General features: G+C 43.7%; 1 protein-coding gene across 5 annotated transcripts in view; it reads right to left on the bottom strand.

Annotated features, from left to right (window-relative positions):
- ZNF618 (zinc finger protein 618) overlaps nucleotides 1-16990 on the bottom strand; it is a 162248-nt gene that overhangs the window by 38832 nt on the left and 106426 nt on the right. For 4 of the 5 annotated variants that reach the window (XM_075519928.1, XM_075519927.1, XM_075519925.1 and 1 more), the window contains 4 exons: nucleotides 4416-4505; nucleotides 2960-2995; nucleotides 2111-2188; nucleotides 1009-1098 (listed from right to left, as the gene is read on the bottom strand). In XM_075519928.1, the coding sequence (XP_075376043.1) occupies nucleotides 1009-1098; nucleotides 2111-2188; nucleotides 2960-2995; nucleotides 4416-4505 (294 nt within the window). Of the gene's footprint in view, nucleotides 1-1008; nucleotides 1099-2110; nucleotides 2189-2959; nucleotides 2996-4415; nucleotides 4506-9711; nucleotides 9796-16990 lie in introns of all 5 variants that reach the window. The other variant, XM_075519923.1, reaches the window with a different exon arrangement.

The raw sequence follows: 16990 nt of genomic DNA on the forward strand, positions 1-16990 counted from the left end.
TGATAGTCTAGTGGACTATGTTCCCAATTTATTTTTATATATGTCTAAAACCAAAGCTGCCTTATTATAATAACTTAAAAACCTAACTAAGGCTGAATTTGGTGAGGAAGGAGTGTGCACTCCCTCTGCTGGCTGTGAATGAGCGGCTGAAGAAACCCACTAAGCTAATGAGCTCAGCTCATCCATCCTCATCATCAGCCAAAATGCTGGCAGCCGGACAGACATGGGCAAAGAGCAACCATGCTGGCTCACAGCATTAAAATCGCAATAAAGCACAGGGCAATGCTATGAAAGAAGCATGAAGTTCAGGTGTAAAGAACTTCTCTGCATACTTTTAAAGCATCCAATACCAGCATGTAGCAAGAAATTATCTCAACTGTTTTACTAAAATTTTGCACTGAATTACACTTAATTGCTCATTAAAACCTCCCCTTTTTCTGGGGAGTGCAGATCGTAGTGTCCCTCCAGAGTGCAGATCGTAGTGTCGTGTAGTATGCTGAGAACTGCCTTTTCCCGAGCTCCCTGAAATAAATATTTTATTGCCTGTGATTTAGTAGCAAGCTGCCAAGGTAATTTACATGATTTTGAAAACCAGTTTTAACTCACTGTCTGAAATAATTTCTCAGAAGCTCGTAAGAAAGATGCTTCTTCCCTAGCATGTACGTTCACTTATTATTTAGGGGAGTCTAAAAATTTTGTGCATTGCTTCAGTTAAACAACAAAATAAAGTATCAAACCCCCAAGGGACATATGTAGAATTGCATGGACTTCGGTAAAAGTTCAGTGACATTACAGACCTAACAGTAACAGTGTCCCTCTGAGAAGAGATTCCAGCTCAGCTTTACAGTGCCCTGGTCAGCACATGATCTACGTCCTGCCAGCTGCAATCCCACAGGCCCAGTGGAAGGACCCACAAGAATTATACTCTCTCCTGCAACCCTCGTGTTTACCACCAACCACCATAAATCACAGTCTGTAATGAAATAGGATCTCCAGCTGAATACTCACTAATAGGTGCATGCAGCGCCACATGTTCTTGGTAGGGAGTGTAGTATTTGTACTGCTTGCCACAGAATTCACAGGTGTAATTGCCAGTTTCTGTGAAAATGAAACAAATAAAAGATCAGAAAGGACTGCAGCACCCTCTCACACAATCACCGACTTCCTGACTTTTTACACAGAAACTGGCCAGGTGACAAAAACTAGAGCATATTCCTCATGCACTTGGAACTTATCTGCCCTGTAATTCATACAACCTTTTCCCCAACAAAGGAAACAGTCAAAGCCAGTGTCCAGAGTGATGGACTGTGCATAAAAAGCCCAGAAGAACTGAACAAGCTACAGGAGATTATCCCAAAATTACAGCAAGTAGGTGTGCAAAACAAAGGCAAGAATCCATTTCTAAAGTCTGTATTACAGATGACACAGTTTTGTCTTCTGGTGACAGTCTGTGATGTGTAGACAACAGGAACAGTCAAACTAGGAAACAAGTTGTCAAGTTTAAGTCTTAATTACAGAACTTTTATATTGGAATTGTAGATTTCTCTTGCAGGAGGAGGGGCTTTTCTGCAATAACTGTGCTAATTCCTGCTTTTGGGGTACTTGAAATAATGAAGTAGTCTAACCATACACTGACACCTCCCGCTCCTGCCAGTGCTGGTTAACTACAGAACTGACAGCAAGCTGCAAGCCAAAGGAAAATCCAGGGTTAATCAATTGTTCCCAAAATGGAGAATTCAGAGAAATGCTTCGGCAAAGTCTGATCTGTTTGATGAACCCACCACAAAGGCAGTGGGAATGCAATCACCTGCCAGTACACCTTAAGACCCTCTCTAATCGCTGCCAGCTTGTTTTTCTCCTGAACCTCTTCCCTCTTCTCTTTGCAGTGCTCTTGAGCAGGAAGTGTCACACAAAGCTGCATTTCTTAGGGCCAGGGCTGCGGGTATTTGGTGTTCATTTGAACCCAAACATATCTTTCAGCACCCCTAAGGTCCCAACACCTCTGCATAACGCGGTGTTTTCTGGTTTTCCTACAGGTACTCCAGCTAATGCCAGATTTGAAACCCTTGTACTGTCTCTTTCATGTTCGAAGCTGTATAATAACTCATACTTGGACCAATCTTCTGGAATGGCTCTGGCTCCTCCTCCTTCACTTCATCTGCTGCTATGACGGCCTGGTCATAGGGGTCTGCAAGAGAACAGAACCAGCAAGAGAGCTGACAACACCCTCAGGTTTTCCTTCTATAGCTGCATGGGCACTGAATGCTCCTGCATCTGTAATGACATTTCGATCTGTAACAAGATTTCAAGACAGGAATTATAAACCCAATGACCCCTCTGTCTGACTTGTCCCTCCTTCTCCCCAGGTGCCCCAGGCAGATATCACACCCCCCTTCCAGCCCAGTAACGTGCCTTGTAGGTATATAACATTTAAAAAATACAGAGAAAGACCGAACAAACACATTGCAAAGCCTGATTCATATTTTCTGATTTTCTTCCAGTGCATCTCTTATCTAATGATGTTATAGTGTCTCAGTGTGGGCACGGTAAAGCAGTCTGCAAGCAAGTCAGCTAACAAATACTGGCCAGTGACTTTCTACCAGCACAGCTTTCTACCAGCACAGGTAGCAACAAATCAGAACCCAACCCGTTTTATAAAATAATTTAATTTATGCCTTGAACAATTCACTAAATCACCAGAGACATGAAACACCTGCTTCTTTCATTTTCAAAAGCCTGATCAATTGTATGTACAACAAAAGCCTGGTATCTACTAGGGCTGGGCATCAACCTACTGGCTGTACACACTGGGGGAGGGAGAAAGGATGCTCCTCTCCTGCTGCAATCAGTGACAAAACTCCCTTGACTCTTACAAGTGTAGAATCGGAGCTGCTGTGCCTGAATTACTGAATGTTTGAAAAGGTTTGTGAAATAAAGCACACGAAGGATCTCGGCTTACCTGCCCGGTTTTCTGGGGCCCCTTCCACACTAAAAACTAACATAGAATAGAAGAAGGAGGGGAAGAAACAAAACAGAAATTAAATCCTCTTAAATGGCCTTGTTTTCCTCCTGTATTTCACGTACCGCTTCAGCATATTTCAGCCCCACAGAACAAACCAGGCTTTGTGCCCCAGTCCCTCCTCTTCCCAGCAGCATCCACACAGGAACTATTTGAGCATGCCCAGCCCTAATATACTCAGATTCTCAAGGCCTTTGTTCTGACACTGACACAGCCCCACGTGAAGTTCAGATGCACAGCCGCCTCACACTTGTGTTTGCTAAGACACAGCCAGCCCCTTGGAGGAACTGAGACAAACAGTGTGCTTGCAAGACACAAGCGGAAGTCGTTTCCAAAGCCCTCTCATAAGCCTAGGCAGAGCTCCCTGAACCATAGCTATGAAGAAACATTTCTGACAAAAGCAGACACGTCCATCTCACAGTGACTTTCAGTCCCAGCAATTAAATTTTGGCTCCCCATGGGAGGAAGGGAGCTTGCAGTGGTGCACTCCAAGAGAACACTGGCTGTTCTTAGAGCACGTTCAGATGTCCACACGTTCCAGTTAAAAAGAGCAATTTTTTTGGACGCCACATATTGTGAAAAACCACTTGCTTTTCTGAGACAGTTCAGCCATTCAAAACCTTCTGCTTTCCAAGCAGCCTCTTTCTAAAACTCTGCCAGGGCTCCCTCCTCAGCCACATGAGGAGCAATACCAACAGGCTTGTAGCATACACAGTGAGGGTTTGGAGTATCTGTGGGCTCTGAGTTGAGGAGCTTTAGATGCCCAGTAAGCAAGGGGCAAGCCAGAGACAGTACGTTGTTGCTTCTATGTCCCCCATTGTAGAAAAAAGAAACACTGCTTCTGGAAGAGGGTGTCTGCTTCTGTCTGAGTGTCACCAGCCTAGGCCACGTCTACATTCACAGAGGAAAAATTGGTCTGTAAGGTCCACTGACAACTGCATCAGTTCACTACCACAGTGATTAACAAGAACAAAACAACATTTCTCAACTCTGAAATGTGGTTTCTCACAGAGGAGCACGTTGGGAACAATACTGTGAAGTCAGAAACCAAAAGGCAACCAACTCTTGCCCAGCAAGTAGCCAGACTGACAATTTACCTTGAGGTTACTCAGTTCTAGCATATCCACCCTAACCATGAACCTTAATACAGACAGGAGGACTGCAAGGACCACAGGCCCCAGCAGAGGGTGTTATTTTGATGCACACAGAGAGAATCAAGCACAGCAAACTCCTTCCTGCAGTGCCCGCGGACTGTGCCTTCCCTGACAAAGGCGAGCGAGCCATGCTGTGCAATGTCCTGTACATCATGGGCCGCACGGTCCTGCAGAACCACATTTTGCCTTCCCCAACAACTTCTCATTCTAGTTTGGGTGTTGAGTGTCAAAACAGTACTCACCATCCACGGCATGTAGGTCTCTGTGCTCTTGAAAGCAGCTATAATATTTATATTTTTTCCCACATATGTCACACGTGTACCTAAAATTGTCTGTGGGAAGAAGAAAACAGGTCACTTTAGAAACTTTGAGGTAAAAGGCAAGCACTCCAGACAACGCTGCTCAATCAGACACCCCCATGCAGTTACATTCATCCCACATGCTCTGTCAAATCTCTAAGGCATGCAGACAACCGCTGCTTCACAATGACCCCCGTGTGCCCCACGCTATATTGTTTGGGGCATATTCTGATTTGTTATTTCCTATTCAGGCAGCTCTGCTCTCCAGTACAGCCTCCATAAGACCTCACAGCAATGAAGACACAGAACAGCAGGCACTGCTGAAATCCCCTTTGGAAGTTCAGGGCTACACTAGGCAAGCACTGGTCAGGATGGGGACAAACTGGCAGAACTAAACATAGAGTCAACGTACGAGCTGTTAGAAGTCAAAGTCTTAATATGCCACCTACAACGTGGACTGGGTGTGCCTACACGCTCATACCACACTTGGTTCTCACTGCTGCTGCTTACTGATTACTAACTGCATCCAAGATCCAGTATGGGCACGTTATAACAAACAAACCCAAGGAGAACCAACAATCCAAAACACGCTGGACAGTAAGGTGCTCAATGAACAGCAGGGCTGATGGAGCCTTGTTTCATACATGTTCGTACCCTAGGCCTCCTCCCTTCACCCCAGCAACAACAGACCCCCTTCACCACAGCTGAAGACAGATGCAAAAAAGCTCGAGATGCTTATGAATTTGTTTTGGTCTGACTGGGGGCAATGAATGTCTTTGGCTCAGCTATCACATCAGCGTAAGAGGAAAATTTCACTTGTCAGCTTGGTGGGGTTCTTCCATCTTCTGATGCCTGACGTACACCTCAGGGTACAGACTGACATCCATAAGTAGTCACCCCACTACAACTTGCAGCCTTGTACCTGTCAGCCGACCACAGCAGCCGATTGGTTGTGTGCTACCAGCCCACTGCAAACAAAGTAAAACACACCAGCTGGTGTAGCCACAAAGAATCTTGAAACTAATGTGTTTTACTTCACAACAGGAGCAAGGTAGGAGTGTACACATCAGCTACCGTGGCTCCACACATGAGCTGCCATTCAGTAAGCTCCCCTGCAGTAGCTCAGATGTTTGTATTCATGTATGCATACGATTAGCAAAGTTAAAGCCTTGTTTCTACCTCTTCCACACCGTGTTCAAACATACCTGAGTATGCACATTAAGTAAGCTTTTATTTTACTTAATAATTTTATTTTTAAAAGAAATAAATATTTTAAGCTAGTATGCATTGGTACAGTCTAATCGCTCACTTGGGTTCACTACTGCAGTCCATCAGCACATGGGGTTTCAACACTAAATGAAGAATCACTTTCCGCCCTTTATTCTGCTTGGCAGAATGAAAGTAGAAGCTATGGTGATCTACAAGAGAAAAATGCCAAATATAAAAGGTGTTAAATAGCTGGGCACTGGAACTTTACTTCTGCTACCAAAAAAATATTTCTATCTTAATCAGAGAACAGCAATGCTAAGCTAGATCTAAGGGATTTTAAAAAGTCTAGGCTGAACAAGCGAGACAGAGCCCAGGCATATATATCAAGATGAAAAGGATTCACTGCTTCAGACAGTGCGCTGCTTAAGGAAGAGCAGGAGGAGAAGCAAAACATGACTGTGAGAACATTCAAGTGATAAAAGCACTGGTGGGTCACATTTAACTATGTTTCATTATATAACCTCATGTAGTCTCCTTCAGTGGTCATACAACGGCACCAAGGGTCTCAGTCTACCCTGGACCCTTTTTGACAAAAAAGAGAATCTAATGATTGCTAGTGAATATCTGTGTATCTGTCGCAAAAAAAATACAGTAAATTATTAGTAGATAAAATTCGTAACGTGTCATCACATTCCTGGGCATCCCAAAGACAAGAAACCAACCTCCTTTTGAAGTGTAATGAGCCATGTGGTAGATGAACTGAAGGCTAATCCCTCAAAGGAGTACCAAATACCAAGCACTTTCAACACCTCCATTTGGAAGGAAGAAAACTATTATGGCCTTAGTTTGGAAGAAAAGTGCTCAATAAATAAGGAGATTTGTTAGAAAAGAATAAAACTAAATGCTAGGCCACACCATCTCACAGACTCAAACAGGAATGGCTAGCTGTAGTTTCTGTAACTTAGGGAAGATTGTGAGGATCTCACTGTCAACAGCGGAGACTTAAGTAGCACATGCTGGGTATGACCACTTCCTTCCCTACGCAGTGTGCGGAAGATGAAAACATGATAAAAAGAGACCCCAAGAGAATAGGGTTTTACTTGTTTTCTTAGGGGACTGTTTTCCCTAAGGAAGAATGACCTCCAGAGATTATAGTGAAACAAGACGTTATGAGAAGTAAGAATTTGTTCCAGCTGGTCTTGGTACTAATCTCTTCCTCAACCCTTTAAAGGAGGTAACACCCAGCAACCAGCAACCAGTGCCAAGTCTCAGAGACAAGGAGGTTTACACAGAATTCAGAAAGTATCAGGAGACTGCCGATGTGTAGCTAAGCTTTAGCCTCTCTGAAGAACGGTCACTCTTCCAGGGCTGCACCCAAGTGCCAGACTTCTTCCTTCTTACTTGATAAAGCTGTCTTTGCTTGACAGCCGTTAAATACTTCCAGTGCTGTTCCCAGCAGCGACAGCTTTCTTAGCAAGAAACTCACTGAGCAGAATTAGCCTGTATGCTAGTACTTTTCCTGCTCTGGGTTATAACTACTACAGCAAGGTAGATTCCAGCCGGGGCACCATACCCAATATATGTAAAAACATAGCTTTCAATGGGAAGAGCTACAAGGGACTCCAAGTGCTGAGGTGTGCCTGCAAGCCAATACTGAAACCCCCATACAAACCTCTGAGGAGTTGGTACCAGACAGCCAAACTAATGCTACTTAAGCAAGTCTGCTCAGATTCAAGCTCTCCTATCACCAGGTAGACATTAACACAGTGCAGCTCCACCAAAAGCAAAGCATACCAACAGGCACTATTAGGACTTAAGGAAAAATCCAGGGAAACATACTAATTACCCCACTAGCACAGTGGTTCAGTGCTGTCTCTTATTGGTATTCAGGCAACAGTCCTGCAGAACACACCCTTGCTGCAAGCTGAACAATCGCTGTATTACACTGCTGCAAACCTGGAGTTTCAAAATGCTTAAAAGACATCTAGTTAAAAACCAAACTCCAGCAAATATCATTCCTCCTTCATGCTCATGAGTCTTTCCAAGGGGAGCAGAGATTCCAGAGTAATGACCTTATATCCTTAGTCAGCCCACATCTAATCTCGTGAAATACACGCACCAAAATACAGCATCACTTCTTACTAGAAAAAAAGGCAAGCAACAGCCTTGTTACAAGGCAGTTCCTCAGATATAAAGGACTGACAGACTGAGATGGCCAACAGGCAGGTTTTTCAAGTACCCCAAGGAATAACTCCACGGGACCTGAAAGCATTTTTGACCACTCTGCTTGCAAGTGCACCTCCAGTAAAGACGGGGAATGTGCTGCTCTTTTCTGCCTGTCTCCAGGGGCTGGCTCCTGTCGTGTGGTCTGCATTCAGCAATGACTCGTAGCTGCTGAAATACCCTGCCCTAGGGATTATCAGCCAGGTCATCTTTCTTCCCAGATGTTGCATTAAGTATTTTGAGATTTTTTTGTTGTTTTGCTTCAAATATTCAGCAGAGAAGAAAGCACGTATTTCATTTCTGCAGGAAAGAGGGAGGGCAGAGAACACATGCCCAACAGTGGCAGGCAGAAGAAGAGGCTTCTTTCGTTACAGCACTTGGGCCAGGGCCTCAGTGGATTTTGCTCTAGAAACCCAGAAAGGATTTCTAGATAGCAATCAGATATTTGTTGAAAGGTCAGGACTTCTGTATCACAAGCTAAAAATACAGATGACTTAACCCGCCCTTGTAAGTGCAGGAATCTGAGACCACAAAAACTATGTACAAACTAGTTTCCACTGGGCTCAGAGCAGCATCACTGGACCCGAACTGGAAACAGTTACATACATCCTACAGATGACATTCCTGCAATGATGACAGCATATCTCATTAAGAGTCCAGAATGATGGGGTCTCCACACAGCAGGCTGCGGGAGCTTCTTAAGGACTTCTCCAAGGTGAACAACAATTTTCACCTGACCTAGAATTCATACTGACCTTTCGAATGGAAGAAGCCACAAAAGTTACTTGATAGAGGAGCTCTCATGGCAACTAGATACTTTGCAGATACTCTTGAATCCTAAGTGATCCTGCTCTTACAGAGCACTGCAGAAATACCTGTCTAGTAGGGACAGCTTCCAAATGTGGAAAGGCAAACCTGCTGAATGTAAATAGATTGCAATAGCCTGCTGAATTATTCCTAAAATCCAGCAGTGTTCCAGCTCCCAGTCAACAAAAAAGCAGCAAAATTGAAACGGAAAAGAGGAAGTCCGGACAGTAGCTACAGCATTACTTGTCCTGCTCCATGGTCAGGATGGCACCTTTACACCAAAAGGTCTGAGAACGGCAAAGGAAGGACCAAAATCCAGGAATTCCACATTCCTGGCTCACCTCAGGAAACAAAGTTTCCCAAACAGTTCATGAAGTCCAGCAGCACCTCTGAAAGGGGAGCGGGGCTGGATTTCTTACAGCTAAGCCCACTGCAGTACATTTATCTGTCATTTCTCTATTTGCGGTTGTGATGTTTCTCCCTCCGAACAGGCTTCCTGGGTGAGACTTATGTGACAACGAAGTATCAGCATTGTCGCTCCGGCCACGGCCAGTGGATCGTGGGACAGCCCATGAGATGCTCTGATGCTCAGTTTCACACTCCTTAACTGTTTCCTGAAAATCTGCTGGCAGATGCTGGAGTCCTTACGAGTCCTGCTGGTGATAAACACAGAGGGCTGGACCTGGTGAATGGCTGTGTAGCAGTACCTGAAAAAAAGCATCATCTTTCCTGGGAGGTCTGCCTCACTGAAAGGAACCATGAGCAACTCCAACACTCTTCAGTAAGAGCCAAAGCCACCACGACTAAACCACCTGATGCAAAGAAACAGGAAAGGCTGGCATTTTCTGAGATATGTGCCACATGCTTGTCACTGGGAAACACCTTTCCGAGCTGTGTTCAGCACACAAACTACCGGAGCAGCCTCCCTAGAAGACGACGGAGAGTGCAGCTACCGCTTCCTTACAACAGAGCAGGGAGCAAAAACATCTGGGACCCTCACTTGTTTCTGTGGATTCCACCCAGGGCAGCACAAAGACAGCTCTGGAGAGAGGCTTCTTCTCCCTTTCCGCAGCCAGAGGGGCACCTAGATGGAAAGGAACATATTTATGGTTTCCTAAGCTAGCAGGATATTCCCCGCGCAGGTTCACGGACAATTCCTTTGACCTAACCCTTTGGCATCTTTAGGGGTTTCCTTCTAGATGCTGGACTAGCAGTTGGGGAGAGGTAAAATGCGTGTTTGCAGACATAGAGCTTACTGCCTGTAGACCTCCATCTACTCCTCATTCAAACTGTGCTCTTGCATGGAAGTTACAAGCTTTACACCTGCATTTTACAGCCAAGTAGAGGAGTTGCCAGTAAAATCAATTGCAATCTACACCAGAGCTCAACTTAAAGGTGTCTAATGGCAAAATTCCTTGAAAAGGGAACAGGACTGAGCCCAAAGTCAGCAGCAACCCCTTAAGAGGATTAAAGTATGCAGAGTTACATTGGTAAGGATTAAATAATAATAAAATCCAGAAATTTGGAAAGGACAGAAACCCTCACACACAAAGGCACAAGCCAGCTCCTAAATGGGGGTTAGGAAAGAACTTTCCCTGTGGGTGAACTATTCCAAGATCACTCATTTCATGATAATTTACTTCCTTCCCACAAACGTTTGGCCTTTGTCAGGAACACAGGAGACATCTGGGCACACACTGGCTTAACCTAGCATGGTGCTTCCCATGCTTCGCAAAGGAGGGTCCTCAGGCTGCAAACTACCAAGCCAAGAAAAAGGTAATCCCAAACCCTCACAGAGAGAGGCCAAATCCCTTGAAATTACCAAAAAATAGCGCAAGATGTTACCTCACCTTTGAGTTGGCAAGGGACTAAATGACAGGTGAGAGCGCATGGAGCCACAGGCTTGCGCTTGGTTTCTTGCTGAAGCGTTTCAGCGCTTAATCCCAGCTCCTAAGAAGAGCTGTTGTGGGTGCATTCGGTAGCTACAGGATTGACTTCACCTTACAGCATTTTTTAAGATGCTTTCAAGTAGGTGGCCAGGGAATTCCACAAATTCTGTGATACTTTATCCAAATCACATGTCAGCTGAATGTATCAGCACGATGGAGATTTAAATGCAGACCATCCAGAGCTGTATGTAATCCCTCCAGGTTTGGGAACCTGATGCCAGACTAGCAGGAAATTCCATACAGAGGGGAATATCCTGACTTAATTTCTGAGAGACAGACCCCTTGTTCATAATATTCTGACGGTCATGTACTGTATTTTTTTTAAAACATTTTGGGGAAAAGGTGTTTTGGGTACTACTCACTGGATGCTGAGAAAGAAAAGACTTCCCAGGCATTCTCAGGATGTTACACATCAACGAATTTCCTTCTCCCACAGTTAAAGGTATGTTAAAGTTGAGTCCATACAGACAGCAAATATCAGCAATTTAAAGTGAAAATGTTACAGTGTTTTACAATTATCCCCCAAATCAGCATTATGAACCAGGATATTCAGACTCCATGGCACAATTCAGACACACCAGACAATATAACACCAGCAGATCTAGTTTCATACTTTTCATTCTAGTGTCGCTTCAGGGCAGTGTTAGATTCTTTTTTATTCAAATTGTAACTAAGTATAAGATAAAGCATGTTGAAAAGAGAAATCTAATATGCTACAACCAGCAATTTGACAAAGAACAGCATTAATCTTGCATAATTAAAAAAATAGGTGTACTTGTACATACCTAACTTGTTGGTGGAATAAGATTTATTTTTTATATCAACAAGGATGCTGAATCTCCATTTTAAGCAAAAAAACCCTCAGTGCAGCCCACATTATGGAGTTATGCACAACACACAATAAAAGCCATTTTATTTTAACCTCCTTTTGGAATCAAAATGGTTTGGCTGGGAACATACACTACTTTTATCTACTTCACAACTGTTTAGATTAAATGAGACAAGAGTCTCATTGCACTGAGAGTTTCATAAAGGAAAAGCAAGCCTCATCTTGCCTTTTTCCTACTCATTTGTCCTTGACTAGAAATTTTGTTCTTACTGTGATTTCCAGATGGGGATTCACAGGGAGTATCACTGCCTAGTTTCCAAAGTGGAAAGGAAAAGTGATAGTTAAATGACTGAGCAGCACTGAAGAAGAGATCCTGGCTCCAGAAATCTTCATAAAGAACAAAACCAAATTAAAATAAACTAGGAAGGATGCAGAACCCTCCCCTCTACAATCAGCCAAGATAATCAAGAACCTTTTTGCTTAGGTTGAAAGGAAGAGATCTTAGAAGGTAATCCTTGTATTGCTCTGCCTTTCCTGATTATAAAGATCCTTAGAAGTGAAAATACTGAGAACTGGGATGAGGCAAGCTGGATTACTCAACAGTACAGACCACTGCATCTTTTTGATCATTTTCTTGGCTTACAAATGATTGGGATAGTTTTCAAGAAATAAAAATACTTAAAGTGTTTCAGTTTTTTGTGTGCTATTCAGGTTTATTGTTGTTGAAATGCCAACACACAGCTCAGCAGACAAAGGTTCAGGCTGAAAGAAGAATTTGAATAATTAATGGCATTGCTGTTTGTACACCTCTCCTCTTGCTAAATTTCAAACCATGTTGGAAGATGGAAATTGTAACCCTTCTTAATGAACGGTGGAGGGATGTATTTCTATCTTCAATAAAGCTCTCCTGGCATTTTCAGGACAAACCGACAGATGATCGGAACAGTCTGGGATTACTAAAATTCTTAGTCTTTTTTATTAGAATAAATATATTTCTCCATCAATTTTGCTGCCTAGGAACTCTGTAAGAAATTTGTTACAAAGTATTAACATCCAAATTTCTGTAAACATGGTCTATTTGGTCAGTATCTGGGAAAGGGGCAGAAATTTAATTTTTATGGGTATATTAGCAATTTCCTATATAAGATCATGTGAAGATCACAGATTTATAGACAACTGGAAAGACTCCTTTTCTAAAACCTTAGCTTAAAACTACATACAGAGCGACTGGTCCTCTCCAGAGCTATGGAACTGCAGGACTTGCACGAACATCAAAACCTCCAGCATGACTGCATGTTTGTCATGCTCCTGAGCACACCTTATGTGGCTGTAAGGCAAGACATCCAATAGGATAGCCAAAGTGAGAATATCCAAAAGGAACCCTTAGTATAACAGTTATGTCAGTAGAGCAACTTCACCCTATTAAAAAACAGGTCCAGGAGCTGTTACCTACTTCAGTCAGCCTCAGAAAAGACATTGGTGCTGTAATGTGAAGGCACTGGGTCAGAACTAGCAAACGGCAGCAGAGAAAGGCAAAGGGAAATGGATCTCCCATGTTACAGAAAACCTGGGAAATTGCAGTGACAAACTCTCTCCCATGCCAGTCCTGCAATGTACTTAGAGAAGGCGAATGTAAGAGCAAGACAGGAGTAACCTGTGTTAAGCTGCAATGGACAGCACTGCACCTTGCCAAAAAAGTCTTGTTCCAGGGGAGAATGAATGACCCCAGAAATATGGGGTCATTCCATATTGGAATTCCATATTGGTCATTCCATATTCACAAATATGGGGTCATTCAGTTCCACTGAAATATGCTTTTGTGAAAGGCAACAACTACAGCACTGAAGGAACATATCTCAGGCCTTAAGGTCAAAATTTCTTCACACTGTAGATCCAAGAACTAAGTTCCCTATCATTTTCTTAATGTCCTCCTCCTGCACCAAAATTTATCATTCTTGGTCTCAACCCGTTGGTCATTTAAATTTGAAGATGAACATATTCATCTAATTGTTAGGCAAATGGGAATCTCAAGAGACTTTACCTACTTAAAATGCAAACATATTAGAAAAATAAAATCTGCTCTCAAGGAGCAGGAGAATTATTAAATAAGAACATTGGAAAAATTAATCACAAAGTTGTAAATGACTAATCGTTCACTTTAGCATGTGTATGTGGGTGTGCACGCACACACACATCATTTACATTAGGCTTTTAATTGTGCAAGGCATTAGTAAGTTTTACCAAGCACAACAGTGGAACTTTCCATTTTTTGCTCTGTTACCCTCCAAAAAGTAAAAGAAAACCAAAAGCTAAAATTTACTTTAAGGAAACATTAAGGCTGCAACTTTGAATATTTAAAATTGATCAAGAAATGGAGATGCTAAATGTTCTTCCTTACCCTTAAGTTAACGCCAGCAAACCACTTACGTATCTTCCCATCACTAGTCAGAACATTAAAATCACCATACCCTGTATGCATAAGGTCTGGGAAAGAAAACCTTAATTTTGAATATATTAATTTCATGGTTTGAATTCACAACCCTCAAAATGTTTTTGCACATGCAAGGCATTAGCACTATGCCTCCCCAGTTCACGTTTGCAAGGCATATTCCAGCCCACATCCTTGCTTCTAACCTTTCACTGCTTTTTCAAATAAATTCCCTCTTAGGCTGAACTTTCTCATGCTTAGTCAGAGCCCAAAGGGAAATAGGTTTTTAAAAGATCAGGCCAATCATTTTTATTTATGGGGTTGTGAAATATTTACTATGTATTCCATTTTGGAAAAAAAACATTGCAATTTTCTTTTTTCCTTCTTGTAACTAAATAATGTCACACAGTGCAGACACACACTCCTCATGGATGTTGTCCTGTACACAGGTGATGGGTTTGAATGCATTTGACGAAGAAACTGGAATGAAAAACATTCTGTTTGCAGCCTACAACATCCTCAGACCCAGATGAAAATTAGTGTTCCCCTTACGACCGAATGTCCTGTCTTAGCCCAGCATCCAAGCACAATCTAGCACACCATAAGCAAGTATGATACTACTGTGAATGGGGAAGGAGAAAATAAAGCTCACAGATCACAGCACAGTTATATTTAATTTTCAAAAGACATGCCTCCTGACCCATCACCAATCTGATGAGAATTACAGACAGCTACCAGGAGTTGGGATGTAATCACAAACTAAAACGTATCTTGCACTGAGGCATAAATGTTTCACTACATCTAGGTACTTGATAAGAGGGACTGAAGATCTGGCAAAGAGAAATGACTCAGACACCATAAAGCACCCACTAAAAATCTGTGCCACAATGTCGGAGCTTCAGCATGAGCGAGTTGAACAGGTTGGCAATGACCCTGGCAGCCAGCTCTGCTATACCAGAGCCACGCGCCTCCCTCTAGGCTGTGGCAAAGCCCAAGCTTGGAGTCAAGCTCTGAACCAGGGATGGTGATGGCACTCAGCTAGTAACACAAAAACCGAGAGATACTGGGTTGCCCTGCCTGCTTCATCACGTACGTAGCTGGCACTGGAGTACCTCCTCTGAAGATCATTTTGGTACCTCTTGCATTATAAGGTTATCTATCCTTAAAAGCAGTTATTTTTTACTCTGTGACACTGCAGCAGACACTGCGAATCCCTGCCTTCCTTGGTATTTGCTCTTATGTGACACAGCACAAGGAAAACGTGCCGACTGGCTTTTCGTTCCCTAGATTGCACTGGTAGAACTGGTAGCCTTGGAGTTGAAATGCTTCTCAGCATTTTATAATTGTAGTTTGCAGTATGATTTTGGTCTGTACTACAGCAGTCTGTCACTCGAGAGGAGAGGAGTGCAGTCCATCCATTTCTCAGTCTGTTCTTGAGGGCCAGTTTTGAGCTGGAGAGGATGCTAAAGCCTGGACTGTATCAAAAGAGCTCAAGAACTCTTCGTATCACCAGCTGCACCCTGTCTTCCCTGGAAGACATATCTATGTTCTTCTCTCTGTAGGATACCAGTATCCATGTAAACCTTCGATTACACAAACTTTGCACCCCCAGTGCAGTAATAACTCACTTCAATAGGGAAACGCATAATACATTAAAAAGTTGCTATAAACTGGGAAGGGTGATCAAGTCTGGCCATAGAGGGCAAGACAAGACTTCAGTTTAATTGCAGCAAAGAGGAGTTAAGATTGCCTACTGACAGAAAGTCCCACCCAGGGCTAGCAGGGAGAGCACTGGGAAAGGCCTCAGATCTGAGAGGTTGAGGAACTGTCTGCACAGCAAACTTCTGAAGAACGCATTAGAAAAACAACCTTGAGGATGTTCCATCTATGAAGCAATGAAACCTTCTGCAGCCCAAATCTACTTTTAAAATTCTTGCAAGCTCACAGCTATCAATGTGAGCTTGCAAATTTTTGTCAGTGACAATCACCAATTTCATCTAGTCATTTTTACCCTGCCTTTGTGCAAGGCGAAGGAGTCCTCTTGAGATGACTAGAAGGAAAAGTGCGTTCAAATGCTACCTCAGAGTCATGAACTCTAGTTTCAGGAGCAATCAGCAGCTACTCCTAATAAACAGACACTCACTGCCCTCACATACAGTCTGATGAATGCCAGTTAACTCAGCGCCTTGCAGCAGGCTATGAGCTTGTCTCTTGCAGAGTCCTTCCAACACTTCCCACAGCAGGGTCCCCAATTCAGGCAGCCCCTCCAGTAAGATCCATTACTGACCCCAGCACATGCCACATTTACCTGACCACAGGGGCGTGGCTTTTCCTCCCTCAGGAAAGCACAGCTGAAACCCACCTCCTCTGTGGAGGCTAAGAGGGAGGCTACAGGCTGCTGCTGTGCAGGGCATGGAAGTTACTGCTCCGCAGCTTGGCTCTGCGGCTGCTCCGGCTGCGGCTGTGCTCTGCCAGCTGCCACCAACTCCTGCTCCACAGGATGCTCCTGCTCAGGCGGGGCTGGGTGAGGGTATGACACTATTTCAGGTCAGCCAGTGCCTCCCACCAGCCCTGCTGGCCATGGCTTGGACATAGCTCCTCTCCCATCTGGATTGCTGCTGTCCTCAGCCTTGCCTCAGGCACGCAGGGGCTGCTGCTCATCCTTGGTCCTGCCAGTTCTCCACAATGGTCAGTCACAGGACCATTAAGGGCTCTGGTAAATCAATTTTTTTCCAGTAAATACAGTCACTTCTCTGTCCCTTTCAAAGGACAACATGGAAAGACTCCTGCTTCCTTCCAGGAGAAGTTCAGGCAGGACACTCTCTCTTTAGTGCCAGACCTTCCCACCCACTCTGGAAAAACTTCACACCACGATGGTCTGGGAAGAGCTGCTCCTTGGGGTGTGCGGAGGTGACACACCATCATCACACAGCATCCGAAGACCACTTTTTGCCCCTCCTGCAACCTGATAATACAACAGGGCAGTCTGAAATACCTGGTAAATATCATCACCTGTGAGATGGTAATACTAATTTTAAAAAATTATTTGCAAACAGGGAAAAGGGGTTCCAAC

Source organism: Mycteria americana, chromosome 17 (assembly GCF_035582795.1).
Source record: "Mycteria americana isolate JAX WOST 10 ecotype Jacksonville Zoo and Gardens chromosome 17, USCA_MyAme_1.0, whole genome shotgun sequence".
NCBI classification, from domain to species: Eukaryota; Metazoa; Chordata; class Aves; order Ciconiiformes; family Ciconiidae; genus Mycteria; species Mycteria americana.